Genomic DNA, 21,984 nt, shown 5'->3' with positions numbered 1-21,984 from the left:
AAATGAAGTAACGGCCCGATTCGAACAATGCTAAAATTTATAATTGTACAAATTAAATAAAAATATAGGAACAAAACTTATAAACTAAACGTAACTAAAAAATACTACCTATCCTAAACCTTAACTAAAATAAAAATTCACCCCTCGGTAAGGTGCCGTAGATGCTGGCAGCATTACCCCGCTGAATTGCAATACTAATGCGCTGTGCGAGGAAGCTGCCAGCCCTACGGTCCCCAGTCACTTCCACCAGCCTCTTTGATAAGGCTCCGAAAAATTTCAGGGCACCGGGACCCCACTGATCTGTCAGTGTCAAAGTAACATTTATTTCAACCAAAAACGTCACTTTACTTGACAGTACAGTATCGTATCGCTGTGACATGTTATAAGCGTTGTTCGAATCGGGCCTAAGGTGTTTCGCCACTCTACAAGGCATCATCAGGAGAATCTGATACTGCTTGGAGATGTTGGCGGTCTGGCGTAGCAACGAATTAGCAAAATAATATGTTTGCTTTCATTCATACGGATTTCCGCAAAGTAATGTCGCAGGAGTAATTTAGGGTCGGTTGCACCAAACTGTTTATCATCGTTATAGGTTCACAATACTATAGAAAGTTTCATAGTAAACCGTCGCGGCGCGCCGGGTGACGTTGATCAGTCTGTCAAGTGCGGATGGTGCAACTGGCACTAAGTCTGTGCAAACTTAGCGTGGTCGGAGTCTACTATCTTTTGAGAATAGCCCTGATGCTACAACATAAATTCCGGTAATTGTTGTCGCACCAAATTAGTATGTAGTAACATTATGTAGAATTAATTCCCATACAGATTTCAATAGCAGCCCACACGGTTGCATATCGGTAAACAAATACCTTTCTCACTTTGTTTCCAAAACAAGCTTTACAGCCCACGCAACCTAATAAGTCATTAAGCCCGTAATAATCATAATTGTAAAGTTTTAAAGTGAAAAGCGGCAAATCAATTGTTGTTCGTCGGTGAAAATAATTAGTGGCCTTTGAAAAATGGCCATTTATAATGCGTGATAAATGTTTACGAGTTATTGTTTGAAACCGGAGTAAGCTGGAGCCACGGACCTATGTAGATTCCGGACTGAGTACTTCGACATCAAAGTGTGAAAGAGAAGTCAAACTAGAGGTTCGCATCTCGTCTTGATTAAAGGAGCAATGATATCAATATCTGGGTTTTTGGGTGCCCTAAAAACCAGTGTCGTGCCACTCGTGCCTATGACACGACTTATGCTTAGCGGCATCCTATTTGGTGTATCGTATATATTATTATTATTATTATTATTTTTTATTATAAACTGATCGGCGATTGGCCCTAGTCACACCTGATGGAAAGTGAAGACAGGGCCTAAGATGGAGCTCACCGGTTCAGTAACAGCCTATTCACTCTTGTTTTAAAGAGACCGAGGTCATATTGATCAGGGAATACAGTATAATATACCTATAATAATTGTTTCATAGTTGTTTAATGTTTACCTACGCCAAATAAATGTATCTATTTTCTTATCTATATTATAAGACAATATTGTCAACATTAGTTACAATAAGTCAATGTCAACTTACGTCAATACTGTAACTTGGGCGAATGAGACACAGTCCTCTGGTTTGATCATCTCCTACGGACCGTTTTCTCAAGTCTCCTATGATCAACTGTCTTGCTCGGTGACAAGGGTCAATTTTGATTAACCAAAAAACGTTACAGTTCTATCCGGTTCTATGTACATCCATGTTTGGAGCGATTAACACGGAGGTTCAAGAAGTCGTGTTTCCATACCATTTTAATAGTCACATACGGCTTTTAGGCGTGAAAAGTTTCCGTGGCTAACTTGCTAATGATTTTGCACACACGTTCGACGTTCCCGTTTTTGCCGGGAATCTTTAGGAATCCTTGGGTATCAAATGGATTATGACTTTAGAGAGTTTAAGAGGATATTCAGGCCGTTCCATCGGTTTGCCGCTGTCTTTGTCACATTTCGCAAGAAAGTACGGGAAAGAACATACTCGCCAAGTGTCAATTTTAAACGAATTTTGTCGGTTTTTATTTATTTTAAAAACGTTACCTTACAATATCGAAATTCTAAAGCTATGAAATTACTATTTACGTTAAGATTGTTTTTTCTTCTTTTTTTGTTTACAGTATCACATAATAAATAACCGAGTAAAGTAGGATTAAAAGTCTGAGTTAGACGTTATTTTGGGAATTAATTGTATCGAGCGAAGTGTCATAATTCGTGTATCGGAAGCTATGTTGTTAAAGATAATATAGTCAAGAAATACATATATTTTTTCCACGTCTACGAATATCAACGCCTCTTAGAAAAACATGATCATATAAGGAGATTTTTCGCCTTCTGGCTCAGGGAACCGCCTTCACTGGCAATGATAATGTCATTATTGACTGGGGCTTAAATTACTAAAACTTTATTAGATCTTAAGATACTACTAATGTAGATATGTATTGCATTGACCGGTCTACTTTGTTAGGGGCCTTGATTCGCTTTATCTGAAACTCGATATAATACTACTCTCCCAAACTATTGGTTCTAAATAGTAACAATATACAGCTACTGATACTTCAGCCTGGTAACTGTCTCAATATAAGCAATAATCTACAATAAAAATATTTTGAAGCGTGTCCACACCTTCCTCTGATAACCCATAAAGGATGCCTCACGCTAGACCGGGCCGGGCCCGGGCTGAGGCGTCCTTTCCATAGAAATTTGGAAAACGAAGCGCCTGAAGCTCCGGCCCGGCCCCGGCCCGGTCTAGCGTGAGTCATCCTTAACACTGGCGTAACGAAAACCAGCGTTCAGTTCCTTCGTATCGCAATACTTAATTAGTTGTATTTAAACAATGGCGAATGGCGACCTACTGCGAGTTATGAGCTGGTGTAAAACGAGGGTTTTCAATTAAAATATATTGCAGTCGCGAATGCTACAATGCCCGTATTTATCGGCATAAAAAAACCGCCCAAGTGCGAGTCGGACTCGCCCACCGAGGGTTCCGTACTTTTTAGTATTTGTTGTTATAGCGGCAACAGAAATACATCATCTGTGAAAATTTCAACTGTCTAACTATCACGGTTCATGAGATACAGCCTGGTGACAGACAGACGGACAGACGAACAGACGGACAGACGACAGCGGATAGTCTTAGTAATAGGGTCCCGTTTTTATCCTTTGGGTACGGAACCCTAAAACCGTCGCTTTTAGAAAATATATTTACTTATGGCGTTAGAGCGTTTTCACATTGTCCGATCCGATATCGGATGTCGGAAGGAAGTAAAATATAAGATATGTGTTTCTCTGTATTTATTTATGCATTGATTTAATAAATCATTATTACTTACTTCAACCGATAAATAACGCAAATAAGGCGGACTTAATGCTAATGGCTCTCCTGCAGCTGTTTTTGTTATAGGCACCTTCTTTGTTATAGGGGATTGGTACTAGGGTTTGTAATCCAGATCCGAAATGTATGAGACTATCCGAATCTTATCCGGATCCGCGGATATTCCCATACATTTCAGATCCGTCGTGCAAATCCTAATTGGTACCCTACCCCGCGTATTAATTAAGATGAGATTTTTGTATGTAAATGAAGTACTTTGATAACAATGTATGAACATGGCTTAAATCTATTGTATTGAAACACTTTGACGATGACGTCAAAAATATTACCTTTTCACGTCACCACACAATTCATAATAAGTAATCGACGCTTTCAAACCCATTCTCGTCTGACAACTGTCTTCGACACGTCAATTTGAGTCACAATTAAGAACATACCTAGCACGAATTCAATAGGGCTGCCCGGTTGTCGAGTCGATTGCAGTCCGAACATATCGACTAAGAAATCTAAGATCACTATCGACGTTTCTTGCACAGTCACTTGACAGGGGTGGCATCATGTCTATTTCTGTTATAGCTATCTTGTATATTAAGCGTTTAATGTATCGTGACTTTGTGTGCAAAATGACGTAAGCGACATATCAACAAATTAAAAGCTGTCTTTTTTAATTGACGCAAAAAAATCGAAGAAATTAACGACTTAAGTGACTACATTATGTGCTAATAAATGTCGCTTAAACCGTTTCAACGTTCTGGCATTCATGTGGAATGTAATTTCTAAAACCTGCAAAGACTTGGAAAGACCGGTTGTGGAGAGATGATAATGGCGTTTAGTGCGTTTAGTTTTGTTTTAAGATTATGACATTGCCCGTAAGTCGAAAGCTAATCAAAATGTTTTAATCGATGACGCGATAACGTTAGTGCGGGGGTAATACAAATTTGAATATCGATGAGACTTTATCGTTAAAATGTAAAGTCTGTGCGAAAAGAGAAGAGTCGTGGATTGTATGGGGCCCAATACATTCCACGACTCTCGACTCTAAAAGTATGATATTTAATAAATTACCTTAAGCACTGGTTTTGTTCGTACTTTTACACAAGTAATAAAATCTTAGGGCTATTATATAAATTGTACACGAGTAAGAGAATCTAGCAGATCAAGTTCATTAGGAAAATTTTAGATTCCGACTAAAGTCATGAGCACTAAAACTCGCTAAAGTCGCTAAATAAATAGGTATTTGAAATTCCAACAAATCTGAGAACATCAGGATGTTCTATCAGTCTTGAAATTATTATGATTCGTTAATGGGACATCCTGTCAAACGCTTAGTAAGATTTTAATTCCACGTTCTAATTATCAACTACATGCCAGCGCTTTCGCTTTACTTCAACATACAATCTGCTAATACACGTGTTAAGTATTTAAGCGCTTTGTTAGGTATATATAGTTCTCGTAATTTTTTTATTTGACACTCAGTGACATTAATTGGGCGAATTCTAAATTCATAAGGATAACATAAGTATTGTAATTGGTACAAAGGAAAGCTTTTGTAGCCACTACTCTGTAGCGGGCAGATATGTAAATATAATACCTACCCGTAAAAGAAGCCAACTACGTAAAATAGTAGGATTAATAACAGGACATAACACACTAAACAAACACCTACATAATATGGGTAAAACTGACAGCCCCATGTGCAGAGCGTGCATGGAAGAAGAAGAAACAACAAAACATATTCTCCTAGACTGTAAACAGGTAGAAGTATATAGGAGCAAATACCTAGGTAATCCATGCACACTAAAAGAGGCAACTAGCAACCTGAAGACTTTGCTAGGCTTCGTGGAGGAGCTGGGGTGGTTAGAGTAGCGCTACCTCGTTTCACGCAAAATAGGCACATTGGATGTCGATTTGCGGAAAATGCCCAGCATAACTAACTAACTACCCGTAAAATAATCGATATCGATATTAGTTTTATTTTACACCCACGTCACTGAAAGGTGAATGAATTCTTTGCATTGCTTTAATTGATTTGTTAGATATTTCTCGTTGAGTGCGCCATCTTTAATCGAGCCTTAAAATATAATACCGTTTTTATGCCTTCGCTGGCAAGACCACCTAAATTGTTGTACATATTGTTTATGAATAAAATTGGCATAATACTAGGCAGGACTATCTGATTGGTTATTTATGAAGATGCTGGACGAGTAAACTTGAACAGGTTATATTTCAAATGTACTTTTGTAATTAAGTTAATGTGGTTTCATAATGCCTCGAAGGATCTACGTAAAGATACGATGCTCACATTGCTCACCCATTCCTAAAACGTAAATGTGGTATTTTCTATAAAAAGGGACCTTATTGTCGATGGCGCTTACGATGCTCCGATATAAATACATATGACGCGCAACGCTGTGCGGCGTAAGCGCCATCGACAATAAGGTCCCTTTTCATAGAAAATGCCCCAAATAATTTATTGTCCTAAGAGTCCTAGACGACTACTCCCCTCGAACGACATAGGTAGGTATATTTCACATTCACAGATTTATAAAACAACGTTGCTCATGAATTTTACAAAACGAAATCTGACAATAATAATGCCCCCTTTTTCATTGGTAGTTGCCCTAAGCACATTTCATGCCTCATATTGTCATGATCGAATTGTTATTTCATGAGACTTTTCCTATAAAAAGTTGGTTATATCTACAATTTTCAGTTACACTATATAGGTTTAGAGCCAACAAGCAATAAGCATGTTTAGGTACTGTAAGCATATGAGCAAATAAACTTAAGTGGTGCACTTTCCTGCGCGACAGAGGAATCGTTTTAGCGCGAGCACCTCTCGTGTTGTGTGATTTGTGCACGAGTGTTCTTTGCATTCAAACCCTCCTAGATTCCTCTGACTTTTTGCGCCTGGGTCATGTAAGTTGGTCAAGTACGCATAGCAACGAAACTCAACAAATAATTAGCAATAACAATCTATCAGCCGCTATTCAAGAAAAAAACAAATGAATAGACGAATCAAAGGCAAGAATAGACGAACAATGTGAAAATAATATTTGTAGATATCTTGTCAAACAATTTTCGCCTTTTGATGTGACGGTTGCTCTGCTTCTGATCGTTGGAATTCTTTGAATTTTTTACAGTAAACAGTTGGAATTTTGTAATATCCGACAGTTGTGGAGTTGCAGATATTAAATTGTATATGTAAGCATATAACTTTGTTTAATCCAAAAATCAAACGTATATTAAATAGTCCGATACTGGTCACTGTTTCAATAGTTGCCACCATATTCTTAATTCCAAGTTATATTCATAATACGGGATGATAACAAAATTACGTTATTTAGATATCATTTTGACTCAAAATGTATGTTTGAATTGGCCTCCATGGCAGCATTGAAAGTGTTAAGAGTCCTCAGCAAGCTCGGTCCTCCATACAAACGTAGTTACGCTCTCATTTTAAAACGACTAGCTAGATTGCTCTGAAACTTTGTACTTATAATAGGATAAGGTATATATTTATTCCTGTAATTAGTTTATGTAGCTTTAGATATCATAGTTAAAAAAAATATGTACAGCGAATTTAAAATTTTCATACAAAATTTGTTTTTGTTCTATTTCGTTTGTTTTATAAACTAGAGTTATATTTAAACTATAGGTAATTACAGGACTAGAATATACCTCATGTCATTGTATGTGCAAAGTTTCATCACAATCCAACACGTAGTTTTAAAATGAGAACGAAACTCCGTTTGTATGGGAAGGTGAAATTCGGCCGAGCTCGCTGGGGACTCTTAACTTTACAATATCTTGTATATTGTGGCAATAAATCCGTTTTTACCCCTAATGTGTTAAATTTACACAATATACTAAACTCCTCTAAATCTCGGCCAGTATACGTAATGTAACAAAATACATTTGTTTATAATTGAGAGCATTTTATTGACTTTAATAGCATAATAAAATGTGGGAACTGACTTGACTGTAATTTGTGCTTATAAACACTTGTATAATTATTAGCTGGATACGAGACTTTCTGTTTTCTTTGATATTTGTATAAGTACACTGTTTCTTTCTTAAAATAGTAGGTATACTTAAAGGCAGGATGGGCACTATTGCTCCTTACTAACATAAAATAGCTATTACCCGAAAGGCCCGTAGAGTTGAGTTATGTATGTATAGAAAACTTGATATGTAGGTATTAGCGAAAAACCGTTTTCTGTGGACTTTGTCCTTAAATAACTTTCGACGCGCACACGAAATTGTCTGTAACTTTAAAGGTAACCTTTAGAACGCCACAATGAAAGTATTATACGAGTTTCAAGCTTATTATCTTTCATGTCGAGGTTGATTCCTTTCATTGCATCAAACGATATCTATAGGTAGATTCAATTTTTCATAACATTGACATTGAAACATCCAAATTCCGGTTACATCAATCCGGTTAATATTCCGTTCAGTGCTATTTTTAAGACAAGTCTCTATAAAAGGCTCAAAGCTTTGTTGTCATCCATTTCCCAGCACCAGGTGTTTTCAAGGAGCTCTGTTTGTTTAACAGATTCTGCGCACGCGCACCGCCAATAATAGCTCGCTCACTGTCTATCACTCGGGCATTATTCTCGCGTTTGACGATCGAAATTGTATCGAAAACGTATTTGGAGCATTCCACAAAGCATCCACTTTGTCGGGGCATTACGCGTATAAATAGCAACTACCTTAATAACCTGCAGAAGTCTGTATTGTATGCCGTTGAATTTAAATCTAAGTTATCAAAGGTTATCATGCCAAATATCGGTTTCTTAGCTTTATAAGAAGTGTTAAAAATAGCGTCACGTACCCGACTTCTGGGAAAGTTATTCCGTGAATTTGCTTTCTCTAAAGCGGGCTCTTATGTGCTAGTGTAACGATATTTACCTATTTGAATAGAATTGGATATTCAATTTTCGTTTCTGAATTTGGTCCATCACTAAGGGATCAGACATAGGTATGCCTGCTATACATAATTTTGTACTACAATGATACTCGTATAGGAAGTCGAGCTCGACACCAAAACTTGCCAATACTCCACACAAATTCGAGAAATATGTAACCGTAGCTTAAGTGCCACAAAGTTTATATTTAGCACTTCATTAGACTATAAGCTATATTAAGAGACACGCCACTAGTCTAAACTAAAGCTACTAATTGACTAGTTTTTCGTTACCCAAAGGTTGTATGAATGAGATAAGACTGACTGTTGTCTGTATATGAAGCTAAGGCTATTAGTTAAAACGGTAGGTCTTAGCTTCATATAGATAAGGACCAAATCAAAACTGCCAAACTCATTTCTAACTGAACTCGGACTATAATCAGCCATTTATTTGGTATTTAGTTTCGCTACTTACTCGTACTCGAACGCTAACATTTCGTCAATCCAGTAAATAAATGTAAAACCGAAGGCCAGACCGCATCAGATCGCGCTGCCCTTTCACGAGCGTAAAGTAGTCCGACGCTACGAATAGATCTATTCGTCTTTAAGGAAATGTTTTAACCTTTGAAGTAAACTAGATTGTATTTATAAATATAATAAATACCTATGCAATTTTTAAGCAAAGGATGTTCCTTGCCTAATAATGTCTTCAATTTACGAGTAGGTAAATACGTATTTAAAAACGCAATGCAACGCACCTACAGTTATAGACATAGTATATAGTAGTAGACATGAAACTGAGCGACCAGGGGTAAGAGAAAGACATAATTCATGTATTGACAGGTTAATGTATGGCAGCATAATCCTTTTTCTCTTTTACTCTTATAAATTTCGGTATTTCGCCATCGCCTCCTACCTATGCTGCCATAACCCGACCATGAAAAAATACCCGGTCGGTGATAAGGACAAAGCATGGCACTATTTTCTCTTACCTCTTATAGGAATCGCAATAAGACTATCTTTCTCTATCAAAGAATGTCAAGTCCTTGCCTACAGTATATTTGAGGTTCAGTCTTGTAACATTACTCCTCACTTACACCTATGATTAAATAAGCGATCGAAAGTAATTAGTTCATTATTTTTAGTTGAATTTAATTAGATCCATTCATTCATCCATTCAATGAGAATCCAGAGAACACACAGCCGTACCCTTTATCTCACGTTAAACAAATCATATGCGTCGCGGTAAAAGCTTGTTCCAACATACCGGTTACACAGTAATCAAAACTGTCCCACGCCTACTCATTCTCATTAATGTTGGTATACCTATATATATGCACGTAGCTATAGCTGGGGCCCGTTTCTCAAGAGCTTGTAACTTGTAATACAAGTGGAAGTCCCTTTCTAACATAAGCTGTCAAAAAGTAACACCAGGGCCGTGTTGCATAATAAACTACAACTAAAATATTACAAGCGGAACTCCTTTTCTTATAAGTGAAATTAGAAAAGTAGTTCCGCTTGCAATATTAGTTGTAGTTTATTATGCAACACGGCCCTGCTTGTATTACAAGTTACAAGCTTTTGAGCGTTTATCAAAAGCTTGTAGCTTGTAATATAAGTGAAAGTCCCTTTTTGACAGCTTTTGTCAGAAAGGGACTTCCACTTGTATTACAAGCTACAAGCTTTTGATAAACGGGCCCCTGGTATCAAAATTCAATAAAATCAACTTGTATTTTTTCTTATGATAAAAATAATGACGTGCATTAAACGCTAGAAATCTGTATCAGCAATAAATGGCAATAATGTAAAAGTATTGCAACAATAAAAGAAAAAAAACCTGTCAAGTGAGAGTGCACCTAGGGTTCCGTACAAACTTTCTATTTTCTCATGTAAGTACTTAAATAGAATCACGAAAGACTTTTGACCAGAAGTGTACTTACTAAGCGTAATTGTGTACAGCGCCATCTATCGGCAAATTGGCTAACTAATTTACGCGACCTGTATCACCTGTATGTAATACATATAATGGTTTTTTGGTATATGTTGGTTTTTCAGGGATAATTCTTTATCATGTGAACCGATTTCAAAAATTTTTCTTCTATTTGAAAGAAGGTGTTTTTAGTGTAATCTTACAGATGTTTCAAGTATGTATAACAAACACCCGTAAATGGGCTTAAATTGCAAATTAAATTAGAAATTTTTTTTGGCAATTAAAAAAAGTTTTCAAGAGAGAATAATTAATAAAATGAAATAAAAAACACTTCCAATGTGTTCGGGTTAGCGTTGCTCATAACTATTCCAAATTTCAAATCGATAGCTTCAGTAGTTCTTGAGTTATTTAGCAATGTGACAGACAGACGGACACAGTCGCACCATAAGGTCTTTTGTACCTTTTTGGTACGCAACCCTAAAAATCTACTATAAAACAAGGATTTAATTCACGCGTTTGAGCTTTTCTAATCATGGAGGCTAATACGCCAAATCTCAACCAAAATAGCGCGAAAATCGCTCGAGCGCGCAACCCTGCGCGCACGCAGGTGAGCCGTCAGTCGTCGTCGCGATCTCCGCCCGAAAGGGAACGCGCTACGCTGCGAAATTTCGGTGTTTTCGAAAAGTTTCCAATGTAAACCTGAAAGCCGTGTTCCAGAATGTTCGCGATGTAGTGATTACCCAGAGATGCGGCCTGTAGTCATCGCCGCTTGCTTGATTCTGCTTGCGCCCATCACTGACTCCTGGTGGTGAGTTGAGTACAGTATACTAATAGGTAAAAACTTAAAAAGTGCCTTCCGCTCATATACTTTACAGAAATCTCTGTAAAAAATGTAATATGGAAGTCAACCTGTGTTTACAGGGGGCGTAGTCAAGAAGACAACCATACATCGATAAACGCCCAACGAAAAGAAAACTGTATCGGGGTGACAGATGCTACAAACGTCACGTGACTATTTCCATACATTAATGTCGGTTTGCGTTTACTATCTATGATGGTCGTCGTGGCTAGGCCCCCAGTAACGTTATCTACACAAAAGCCAACTGCCAAGGGTACTTCTTTAGTTTTGAGCCATAAAAAGCGAATCAGCTCATAAATATTTCAAATAAAATATGAGTTTGAAAAAAGAAGACTAATGAAGAGGGGCACGTGAAAAGATTGGTATCAGGTATCAATTATACTGTACCTCAAAAACTTACAGTACTTATTTACTTACATAGAGTGAAGTAAAGTATTTATATACTTTACTTCACTCTATGTAAGTAGCAAAACTAGCCTCCTATTATGAAATAATAAGAATGAACTAAACGGATTCTGTGAAAGATAAGATAAATTTGGATAAGATAGAGATCTATCTTATCCAAATTTATCTTATCTTTCACAGAATCCACTATTTAAAAACAGCTGAAAGTTTAAAATTTTATACTACTTATATTATTTCAAATGAAACTAGCTAAAGCTAAGTGAAAGCTTGCCGACGATGTTTTTGTAAAGGTAATGTTTTTCTATTTGGGTTGTATCTATAAAATATACCAGATCAATACATAGGCATGAACATACAAAAATAATATATATATACCTCCATATGAAAAACCTTGTCCCCCTTGACAGTTGCGAAATATTTGTTTCACAAGGGGTTGGAGGGAGGGGGAGTTGCTGTTTAACTCCTCCTATTGATACCTATTCGTGCAAGCGAAAGATTCCGAAATTGAACCACGGGTGTAGCGAGTGGTTCGAATAGTGGAATCTTGAGTGTTGCGAGGGTTTCATTAAATTTTACAATTAAACTTTATCGGACATACCCTTTACTGGTCCTGTATTAAGGCCACTCACAATGAATTATTAATGTCAAGGGGCCTACCTAAGATGACCCTTGTTTACCGTAAATCGCCAATTGATACGTAAAAAGGTGCCGGGTGACAGATGCGACGAAGTCACGTCATCATTTCCACAGACCATCAAAATTCCGATTAGTGTTTTCTGTAAACGATTGTCACTTGGCTAAGCCAGTTTTGCCCCCCAACGAACTAGAATAACTAGAAGAAGTAGAAGTCTGATTAGAGCTAAAAGATTACCACATGTACCCCATCTGTATTGTACCGGGAGTGTAGGTGGGTTGGGGTTAGATTAAAAGGGTTTTTCATGAGCGACTTTTCATCTTACCCCTCATGAAAACCCTTTCAATCTTACCCCGACGCACTTACAACACGTAGTTTGACAACGACAAATATTGTAATGCCGCGCATGAGGTTTGACTTATAGAATTTTATTTTAGCAAATCAAAACATTTATTGACCAATCAAAACTTTTTTTAATAGCGGGAAATTGTGTATTGGGTACTATTTAAAATTGCGGGCTGGGTATATTTATGGAGAACGGATAACTGTCAGTTTAATTGACCGTTTTCCGAAGTTAAACACGTATTGAGAGCCTCGTCTATATATAAGTAATCTGTCGCTTTTACCCCCTTATTCTCTTTCAAGCCTTCTGTGTATCTTTCTACTCATGCAGTCTGTGGGTCAATTATACGCAAAGAGCGTACAGCGACCTTCGCGTCCAATGCAATAACGCGTTCTGGGTGCTGATGGGGCTGCCGCGTCTGGCATGTTTAGCCGAAGCAAGGACAGACGGCTTTGCGGCCGTCATGAGGAAAAGGTGTGCCTCGCTCATGTCCCGTCTGCGCGGCATTCCAAATCGCATCTTGAGCGCGTTTGCTTCCCACTGGGACAACCCTATGTAAGCCCGGTGGACGTCCATGCATGTTGTCAAATAATGCTGACGATATGTTGTGCTTATTATTCTTTTTTTTATTTTTTTAGTTGTAATGCTAGTCACATACATTAATAATTAGTTTTTTAGATTTACTACCAAATTGTATGGCCCCTGCATGAAATAAATGTTTTATTATTATTATATTATATTCCTAAAACTACAAGACTTAGTTAATTTATGTTTTATCCCTTTCTTACAAATATATAAGTCATAATGACAGATTAAGACAAACTATCAATAGGGAATTGAGGCTTGTAGCGCGTTTATGAATAATGCCATAAGACCGCTAGTAGGGAAATTCATTCATGGCACTAAGGTGAAGTATATAAAGGTAGACGAAGAGAGAAAGTGCACTTAAGATGTTATGAATAAAGGTAGAACCAGTCGGAAAGCTGTTTTAGTAAAACAATAGTGTTGAAAACGTTTTGTACTACAAATAGCTATTAATGTTTGTACCTTCAGTATTTTTTTCTCCAATATACATTAGATGTGACAGGAACGTATTTCAATGTAAATACCATTAACATCAAAATGTATTGAGGTTTCTACTGTTCAGGGCCATACTACTAAGAATTTCATGTTTTTTACACAGTATTTATCTGTATAGATACAGCCAGTAAAACTATTAGCTTAGCACCCCTGCATACAACTATAGGTATACATTATGTATCATATTTGAGGAAAATATCTCTTATGGACCTTATATACGGCATGATATCACTATCAATCTTCCGTCACTTTCTCTTTCTTCAGAGAAAGGTGAAAAGGCATAAGTTCTCTTTTAACTATATAAAGAAAATAGAAACCTTGCACTATCAAAGGGAAGAGATGTAATAGTTGCAACGACTTATCTAACATGTTATTGCTATTTAGCTAAATGGATGCTAAACTATAATAATACTTTAGAGATTTATAACAGGGAAGCGCTATAAAGCTATTTCAAACATCAATTCGCTTCAGATGGAGAATAAAGGGCGTCTATTTGTGACTGATTCAATAGATATGGGCGCGTACACATTAATTAACAAGGCCTATAATCGACAAGAGGGTAAGGCATACGGCTATTGTTTTAAATTTTAGAAATACAAGGCCTCAAAGATTCAAAATGTAAGTTTTTTTTGTATTCCAAATTAAAAAAAAATGTACCATTTATTCATCCCCTTGCATTTCAAAATCTATACATAAACGCAATATTTCACCGTCAAAATCACAATTTTCTTCAACTAAATCGTGACATCACGATCAAGTACTGACTTTTGTTTTGCTTAAAAATGCAATGGGTCCCATACATTTGATCCACAAAACAAATCTGATCGATAACAATAATAACAACTTTTGATGTAGCCTATTATAACTTTTCGTTATAGGTATCAGCCGAAAGACATCCAATGCTTGACAAAGGGCTAGGTACCTCAGGGATCTCCACGACGACCAGTCGTGCGCTGCTCTAAACCAAATTATGGTTATAATTTAATTGACATCCAAACAATAATTTTAATGTAACAATACTAATTAATATGATAAAGCTCACAATTGTAAAAATAATTGACATATTTGTACCTACACTACCCAAAACTTTAAAATAATGTAATCTATCTCATGTAATTAAATGTAATTAAATTTTTGACGTGTAATATGTAACAATATTATTAATAAATGAGTATGAGTATGAGTATGCAATATGATATTGCAGTTTTCGCACGCATAATATGAATCCGCCAAAAATTAAAAAAAAAAATACTTTCTATTTGTTCTCACTGTGTTGTTATATGCTTTTTTATCAAGTTTAGCCAAAATATTTGATAATTTAATAATATTGCCTTTAGCTCCAAAGGTTACTTCACCGTTGAAGCCGACAGCGCCTAGTGTAGATGCGCCCTAAAATGAAATGTAAAGAGGAAAGTGCATGACCGCTTCTATATACAAATCTAGTCCCAACTTTCCTCTCTGGATATCATCATTATATACAGGCTGGCTAAAAAAAATTATAAGTGCATTCCCGTTGCCAGGGAGGTTTTGGGATTATACTGAACAACTGTTACTATATGGGACCAACCACGAAAGCGCGAAAAAAAATTACCCTCCCATAGAAAATGAACCAGCCAAACTTTATGAAACAGCCAAATTTTTATAAACCTCCCTGGCAACGGGAATGCACTTATTTTTTAGCCACCGTGTATATGTAGGAAGGTATATATAAAATGTATATTTGTGTAAGGATATAATCATAGTAGTCTCATTTGTGTCTACTGTCATGTCCACTATCTATAGGTAATCCTGTACCAAACTAATTGTTTCTGTTTAGCCCAACGACCTCTCTTGTTGAACTCTTTTTCTTAAATTGTGCAATAAAGTTTAAATATTACATAAAATATTTTTACATAATTTGATATATATAGCCATATAATATGTTGTAGATGTACAATAGCTATGCCTCTTAGTTTGATTTAAATGAAATATTATAAGTTAGGAGCTTTTAAAAATTAAACCCTTATAATAGGTCCTTAAACAAAGAAACAAAACACTTCAACAAAGGGGCATAGCAAATTGTGTAAGAATATTTTCTATAATATAAATATCCAGTGAGGAAAACGGGAATAACGTTTGCATGGTCGTCCACTTTCCTCTTAAAGCTAAAGGCGTTCTCCAATTAATCCTCATTTGTCAGGGTAGCAATTAATTGTGCTCGCAAAAACTTACTGGCTATCTCCTTGACCTTAATAATTATTTCCCTACATGCACCAATAAAGGGCAAAAACTACAGGGTGTCCCGACAAACCAATAAATTTAGAACCACTTGTAATATATATTTTACAAATATCTACATAAGAAGTGCTGGTAGCCTAGAGGTAACAGTGTGCAACTTTCAATCCAGAGGTCGCGAGTTCAAACCCTGGCTCATACTAATGAGTTTTTCGGAACTTATGTACGATATATCATTTGATATTTACCAGCCGCTTTTATGTAAAGAAAAACATAGCGAGGAGACCGGAAAATAGGCCTAGTTTCCCCTTTGGGTTAGAAGGTCAGATGACAGTCTACGCCAATTCTCGGCATTAGTTGCCAACAACGTATTATCTCTCATTTTTTGGCTTACTTTGCCTGAGTTATTATTGATAACAGACAATAGCCATTTGCTTGCAAATAACACCAATATGTTCCTTATACCCTTCCATCCTGGCCTTGTACATAAATAAGCTTCATAATAAAGCTTAATTTTGCGAGACACATACGTGAGATGGATTAATGACGACTTGGATAAGATGATAACTGCATACTTCCACTAAGTGTATTTAAACTTAAATGTCATATATGTACTAAGAAAAAGTGACCAAGGCCTCCAGTGACACTAAGTATATACCTATTTGTAATGTTCATTTTCTATTCTTCTTAAATCTGCTATTATGTTTTTTTTTAAATATTATTTCGTATATTTTTCCTCCTCCTTCTTTTCTTATAGATATAAGGTTAGATGGGGTAAGAGAAACATTGCGGTAAGAGAAATACTTGTAGGGAATCCTCATGACCCTCATACAGTTTTACCCCAAATGACCTTAAACAGTCTTATCAGAAACATATAGAATTTTCTTAAACATGCTCAGAAATGGTCGCATTTTGTTCGTAAATCGAAAACGCAGTGCATAATTTTTATCCCAGCGACGACAACGCCCGGCCGACGCGCGACCGGTGCGGACGGAGCGTGCATAAATGAAATTCGTATGATTCATTTTACTCCTAGGAGTAAAATAACCAATACAATAGTAAATTGTGCAACGTAGGGGTAAGTGTAATTTTGCAAATGAGGTCTTTAGGCGCGCGGTGCTGCTGCCGGGGGCGCAAATATAGGTATAATATATTTCTGTTTGGGAAAAGCACTATATGTACCTCGGTGGAAACAGGCATTTTCTGACTCGGACCTTTAACCCTCGCCAAGCCTCGGGCTGGCATCTAGGCACATCGTCAGAAAATGCCTTTCTTTCCATCCCTCGGCAACTATTTTTCGGGTCAGGGTATTTTTTCCATACAATTTATTAATAAATACATAACCATTCCACGCATCCTGTAAAGTTAATCGCCGTGGCCGCATCAGATAATAAATTCGCAATACAAGTTATAAATCAGAGGCATGAAATTCAATAAAGTCATATCGGGCGGGAACCACCTCGGTTGAGACTTTAATATGCAATTAATCAGACGAGCTGAATTAGGAGCTCGAGCAGCAAAAAGTATGCAGCCAAGATGGAGTCGGGTTTTCGAAATTATTATTGATAAACGTGAGAATTGATTCGATCGAGGGCACTTAACTACATACTTGTTGTGTGTTGGACGTTTCACCAAGAACAATAAACCACATAAAGATAACTCACGATAGTAACGATAGAACGGTCCGGGTCCGGGACGAGGCGTCCGACACTTCAGTTTTCTATAAAATTCATCACGTGATCGATCACCCAGCACCCGTCATATATAACGAAGTGTCGCAAGCCTCGGTCCGGGCCCGGACATCCTGAAGTTCGTAGACCTATGATGGTTGCGTTTCATCATCTTGATAGCATAGAATCGGCTGCTTGTCACAGCTTTGCTAAGGGACGGCTAAGGGTCTCCGGTTCCACTCAGCAACCTAATTTCATAAATTAACTTGGCAACAGGTTTTTGTCAAAACTTCTCTCATCTGCCTTTTCAACCCAACCTTTTAAAAACTATAGACCTAAGTATTTGGGATAGGTACGTAAATATGGTTTCTTAACGATGTTTTCTTTCACCGAAAAAATGATTGAAATACCTAGTAGTATCTACTAAATTTAACTCTTTTGTGACTCTTCAGAAAAGTATTTCCATTATTTCGATATCATTACCATACCTACTTACCGTACATTAAGGTCATTAAGTACGCGCGATCAGTCGGGCAGCCAAGCATGACAAATGACATCATCTCATTACGATTCACGATCTTGTCAACTGATTGACAATTAGAACAAATAGGTATCTCGTCGATACATAAATGGATCGAATGCTATCTTTGGATATTTGTATTAACTGGTTTGGATAAGTATTTGTTAAATATAGCAATATAGTGTTTTTTTTAGATTTTAGGTATTTATTAATATTTGTATAATTTTTGACATTGTATTTCTGTATTGTGTTTTAATGTAATAAATAATTTTCTTTTTCGGAATATAGCAAAACATAATATTTATAATGTGGTATACACTTCCGCTACTTGAAAATAGTGAGGTTTTTTTTTTCTGTGTGCATAGAAATAAAGAAAAGTATACCTCCCGAAATACTAAACCAAATATAAGGCAATTGAGGAGGGTTTTTGGAGCCAGGCGGAGAATATGAGCTACAGAGAGAAAATGGGTTATTCTCACTAGTTACCATCAAGTTGTTACCAGTGGTAACTACTGGGTTTTTTTTTCACCTTTTACCAGTGGTAACTACTGGGAATGAAAATTCCCAGTACCACCAAACCGAGTTGGTGGTAACTATTGGGAATTATTTTTCCCAGTAGTTACCACTGGTAACAACTTGATGGTAACTAGTGAGAATAACCCACCACTGTAGTAGTACACTGTGGTAGTTACCACTGGTAACAACTGGGTGGTAAGTGGGAATAACCCGAGAAAATACAATAGAGTAGGAGAGGTGGTTATTGATTAAGAAGAACATAGAAAAAGATGATTTTCAAAATGCGAATTATTATGCTACCGACCGAGCATGCACATGAGACTGGAAATATTGCGGGCTTATTCCGATAACAGCATCAACTTTCACCAGATTTTTCGAACGTTTTGAACGCCATAAACTAGCTAGGTAATTCGTATTTGTCCACTGTTAGTATTGCTAGGCGAGAACCGCTAACTACCCAAAACGCCATTAGCACACGGAAACTAGATCGGAACCGTGGAATCACTCGGCTTACCAAAACCAATCAAGTTATTGGCCATAAAAGCGATGCGTGGGCGAGATGTATGGCCTAAATGAGTCGCCTACGTCTCTATATCTACGCCTAAATAATATCAATTTGTTAATTAATTATAGCTCTTTTACGTAGGTAATCGGTCAATCACTTTTCGAACCGTCATAGACTAGCGGAAATTAATATTTTAAGGCATAATATTTGTATTAAAAAAAAATATTTGCAGATTTTCACGTCACAATAAAAGGTAAAATTGTAGAAAATCGAATTTAAATTATAGTGAGTTACTAACTAGTTATATACTAACATTAAGCTACTGCCGCGTACCCGGCGCGCGGGTATCGTGACTGCTGCTCTTGCACTGTTAATAGTGCTTGAAAATGGAGACCTAATAGGCTCTCCGAAACATGGCGCGCGACGCGAGTGACAAGAAAAACGAGTTTAACCGTAAAATTAGCTTAATTGTAAGAAATATCTGTTATTTATATGAATTTTGAACAAGATCTGAAAGCTGACGCTGAAGTTGATCGGGCAAAATTATTTTGCGTGTGGAATGACCTTAAAAAGTCATGCGGCGCTGTATTATCTAACTCACCTTACTTTATAGCCAAAAAAGTATTTGTATTATAAGTGTTTGACTCATGCTTAGTCATATTACCTATATACTTACCATAAAAATACTTTATCTGTAATACCTGCATATTCAGGTAAATACGTAAAGTAGGTAGATATGTCGTTTCATTTGTTGCTCACTGGTGACACCGCCATTTTCCAGAACTGTGATCGCCATTTTACGAACTGATATTATAACATTGTTCCCATCTTAATGACTCGTGTTCAAATAAAAGACGGTTGCAATAAGATCAATAACCCGTAACATGGAGATCGAAGTAATCTACAAAATAAAAGTAAAGCAAATAAAGTAAAACAAGATTTATAGAGCAATTAATTTTGTTTTAACTTGCATCTAAAAGCTACTACGTATCAAGACTATTAAGGAGAAGATAAGTTATGTTTGTTTTTTTACTCTAAAACTCTGTTTGTTAGGTATATATATGAAATATAAGCTAATGCCCAAACATAATAATTCAAGTAATATGTTTACAGCTTAATGTGGAATTCATTTATAAAATTATATTTTGTGCCACTATAGGTAATTCAAATTTAATTAGATTAAAAAAAAATATTGCATGTACTCGAGAAACTTAACAATCTGTTAGAGTTAGACCTAGAAAAGTCTGCAGAGATTATGACAGCATACGCAGTGCCAGTGTTTTTTATACGTCATAATTTCATAGAAGTTTGACGCTTAAAATAACACCTGCACTGTGTGTGCTGTCAAAATCTCTGCAAACTTTTCTTGGTAACTCTAAAGTGTTACGGCGCCTTTACTTTGGCGAATTTTTTTACAAAATAATTGTTTTTTATTTGTCGTTTGATTGCTTTACTCTGTTACAGCCCGAAAAGAAATGAAAGCAAAATTAGTCACTTCTAATATTGTCAAGTAACAACTTCCCCTTAAAGTCAGTAACTAATACGACATTCGCCAGTAGTTGGACGCAGTCACAACATTTGGACCCTGAATGACATAAAACCTGACGGCCTAATCTACTGTTACAGGTTTATTTTACGACCAATTCCGAATTTATGTAGACTTCAATATAATGATGTTCATTTTATTAACACCTCAAGTAGAGCGTTAACACTAATTTATATATTATTGTATTTATTTTGACTTCATGGATTTGTTTCGAAAGCAAATATAATAAAACGTCACCTACATATATATTTACATATATATGGATTACTCATGGATGGTCTTATAGACATCCATTGTTGAAAATGATGGCTCCTATAAAATAATCGCAAGATCTCCACTATTCACGGTCCCTTTATGCCTTTGAACAGATCGTCGGACTAACCAGTTTTTCTGACTCTGGATTTTTCGGTATACTCGTATAGGTATACCTTACTTACCTGATAGCTGAAGTTCTTGATCCAGAAATTTCTGATGGCTACGACATATGGTACTCAGACGGCTCCAAGATAGGATCCAGATCCTATGAGGTAGGAGGTATAGTAGTATAAGCATGGGAAGTTTTGCGGTTATGCCACACAGTTATGTTATCTTTCAAGCCGAAACATACGCTATAATTGCCTGTGTACAAGATAATATAGTTAGGTAGACCCAAAGAAAGAATATGTATATACTCAGCAGCGCTAGTCAGGCTGCATTAAAGCACTTACGGTTACGGCTCCCATAGTGGACTCTAGACTGGTATAAAATGGCGTCCAAGCTCTTAATAAGCTTGGAAGGAAAAACAAAGTGCAACTGGTATGGATCCCAGGGCACGAGGTAATCATCGGCAATGAAAATGCATATAAGCTTGAAAAGGCGAGAGAGAGCCGGATCTATAAGCAATTTTATAGGACCGGAACTATTCGTGAGCTCTTACAGGGAACCATTATAACGGCTATGAAAGACCATGCTTTGATGCTATGCTCAAACACCAACAAGAGTGATGTTTACAGGCCACTACGGGGTCAAAGGAGTCTTGGCCAAGATGGGGCACTCTGTCAACAGCGACAAAGAGGCAGAGACAGTAATACAACTAATGTGTAAATGTCACGCCCTCGCCGGACAGAAAATTAAGGACTTTGGAGCAGGTTATCTGAAACCAAAAGAATTTAAAGCACTGCCATTGAGCTCCAAAAAGCTCTGGTTGGGTCAGTCATCGAGACAACCAGAGCTTATCTGTATCCGCAAACGTATCCGCAAGGGCCCCAGAAATAATAAGATAAGATATATACCTGATAAAATTTTCTACTGGTTCATATTCGTATCTATGAATCGCTGCCACATTTCTAACCTTCCGTAACTCAAGTTTAATGTCTATATCTCGGCTCCCGATATACATTATAGACAAGTTTGATTGATAAACTGGAAACTGGCTGGCAATAAACTGGCAGACAGATTGGCTCGAGCTCGTGGCCGGACGTCGTAAAGATTACTTATTCTTAA

General features: G+C 36.8%; 1 protein-coding gene across 1 annotated transcript in view; it reads left to right on the top strand.

The window, feature by feature from the left end:
• The first annotated feature begins 10,817 nt into the window (after positions 1-10,817).
• Positions 10,818-21,984, top strand: part of LOC134741003 (protein Wnt-6) — a 40,315-nt gene continuing 29,148 nt past the window's right edge. The window contains exon 1 of the mRNA XM_063673721.1: positions 10,818-11,018. Within this exon, the coding sequence (XP_063529791.1) occupies positions 10,957-11,018 (62 nt within the window). The 5' untranslated portion in view covers positions 10,818-10,956. The remainder of the gene's footprint in view (positions 11,019-21,984) is intronic.

The sequence above is a fragment of the Cydia strobilella genome, chromosome 4 (assembly GCF_947568885.1).
Source record: "Cydia strobilella chromosome 4, ilCydStro3.1, whole genome shotgun sequence".
Classification (NCBI taxonomy): domain Eukaryota; kingdom Metazoa; phylum Arthropoda; class Insecta; order Lepidoptera; family Tortricidae; genus Cydia; species Cydia strobilella.
Note: the sequence above shows the minus strand (reverse complement) of the source record. Positions and strands in the feature narration are given on the sequence as shown.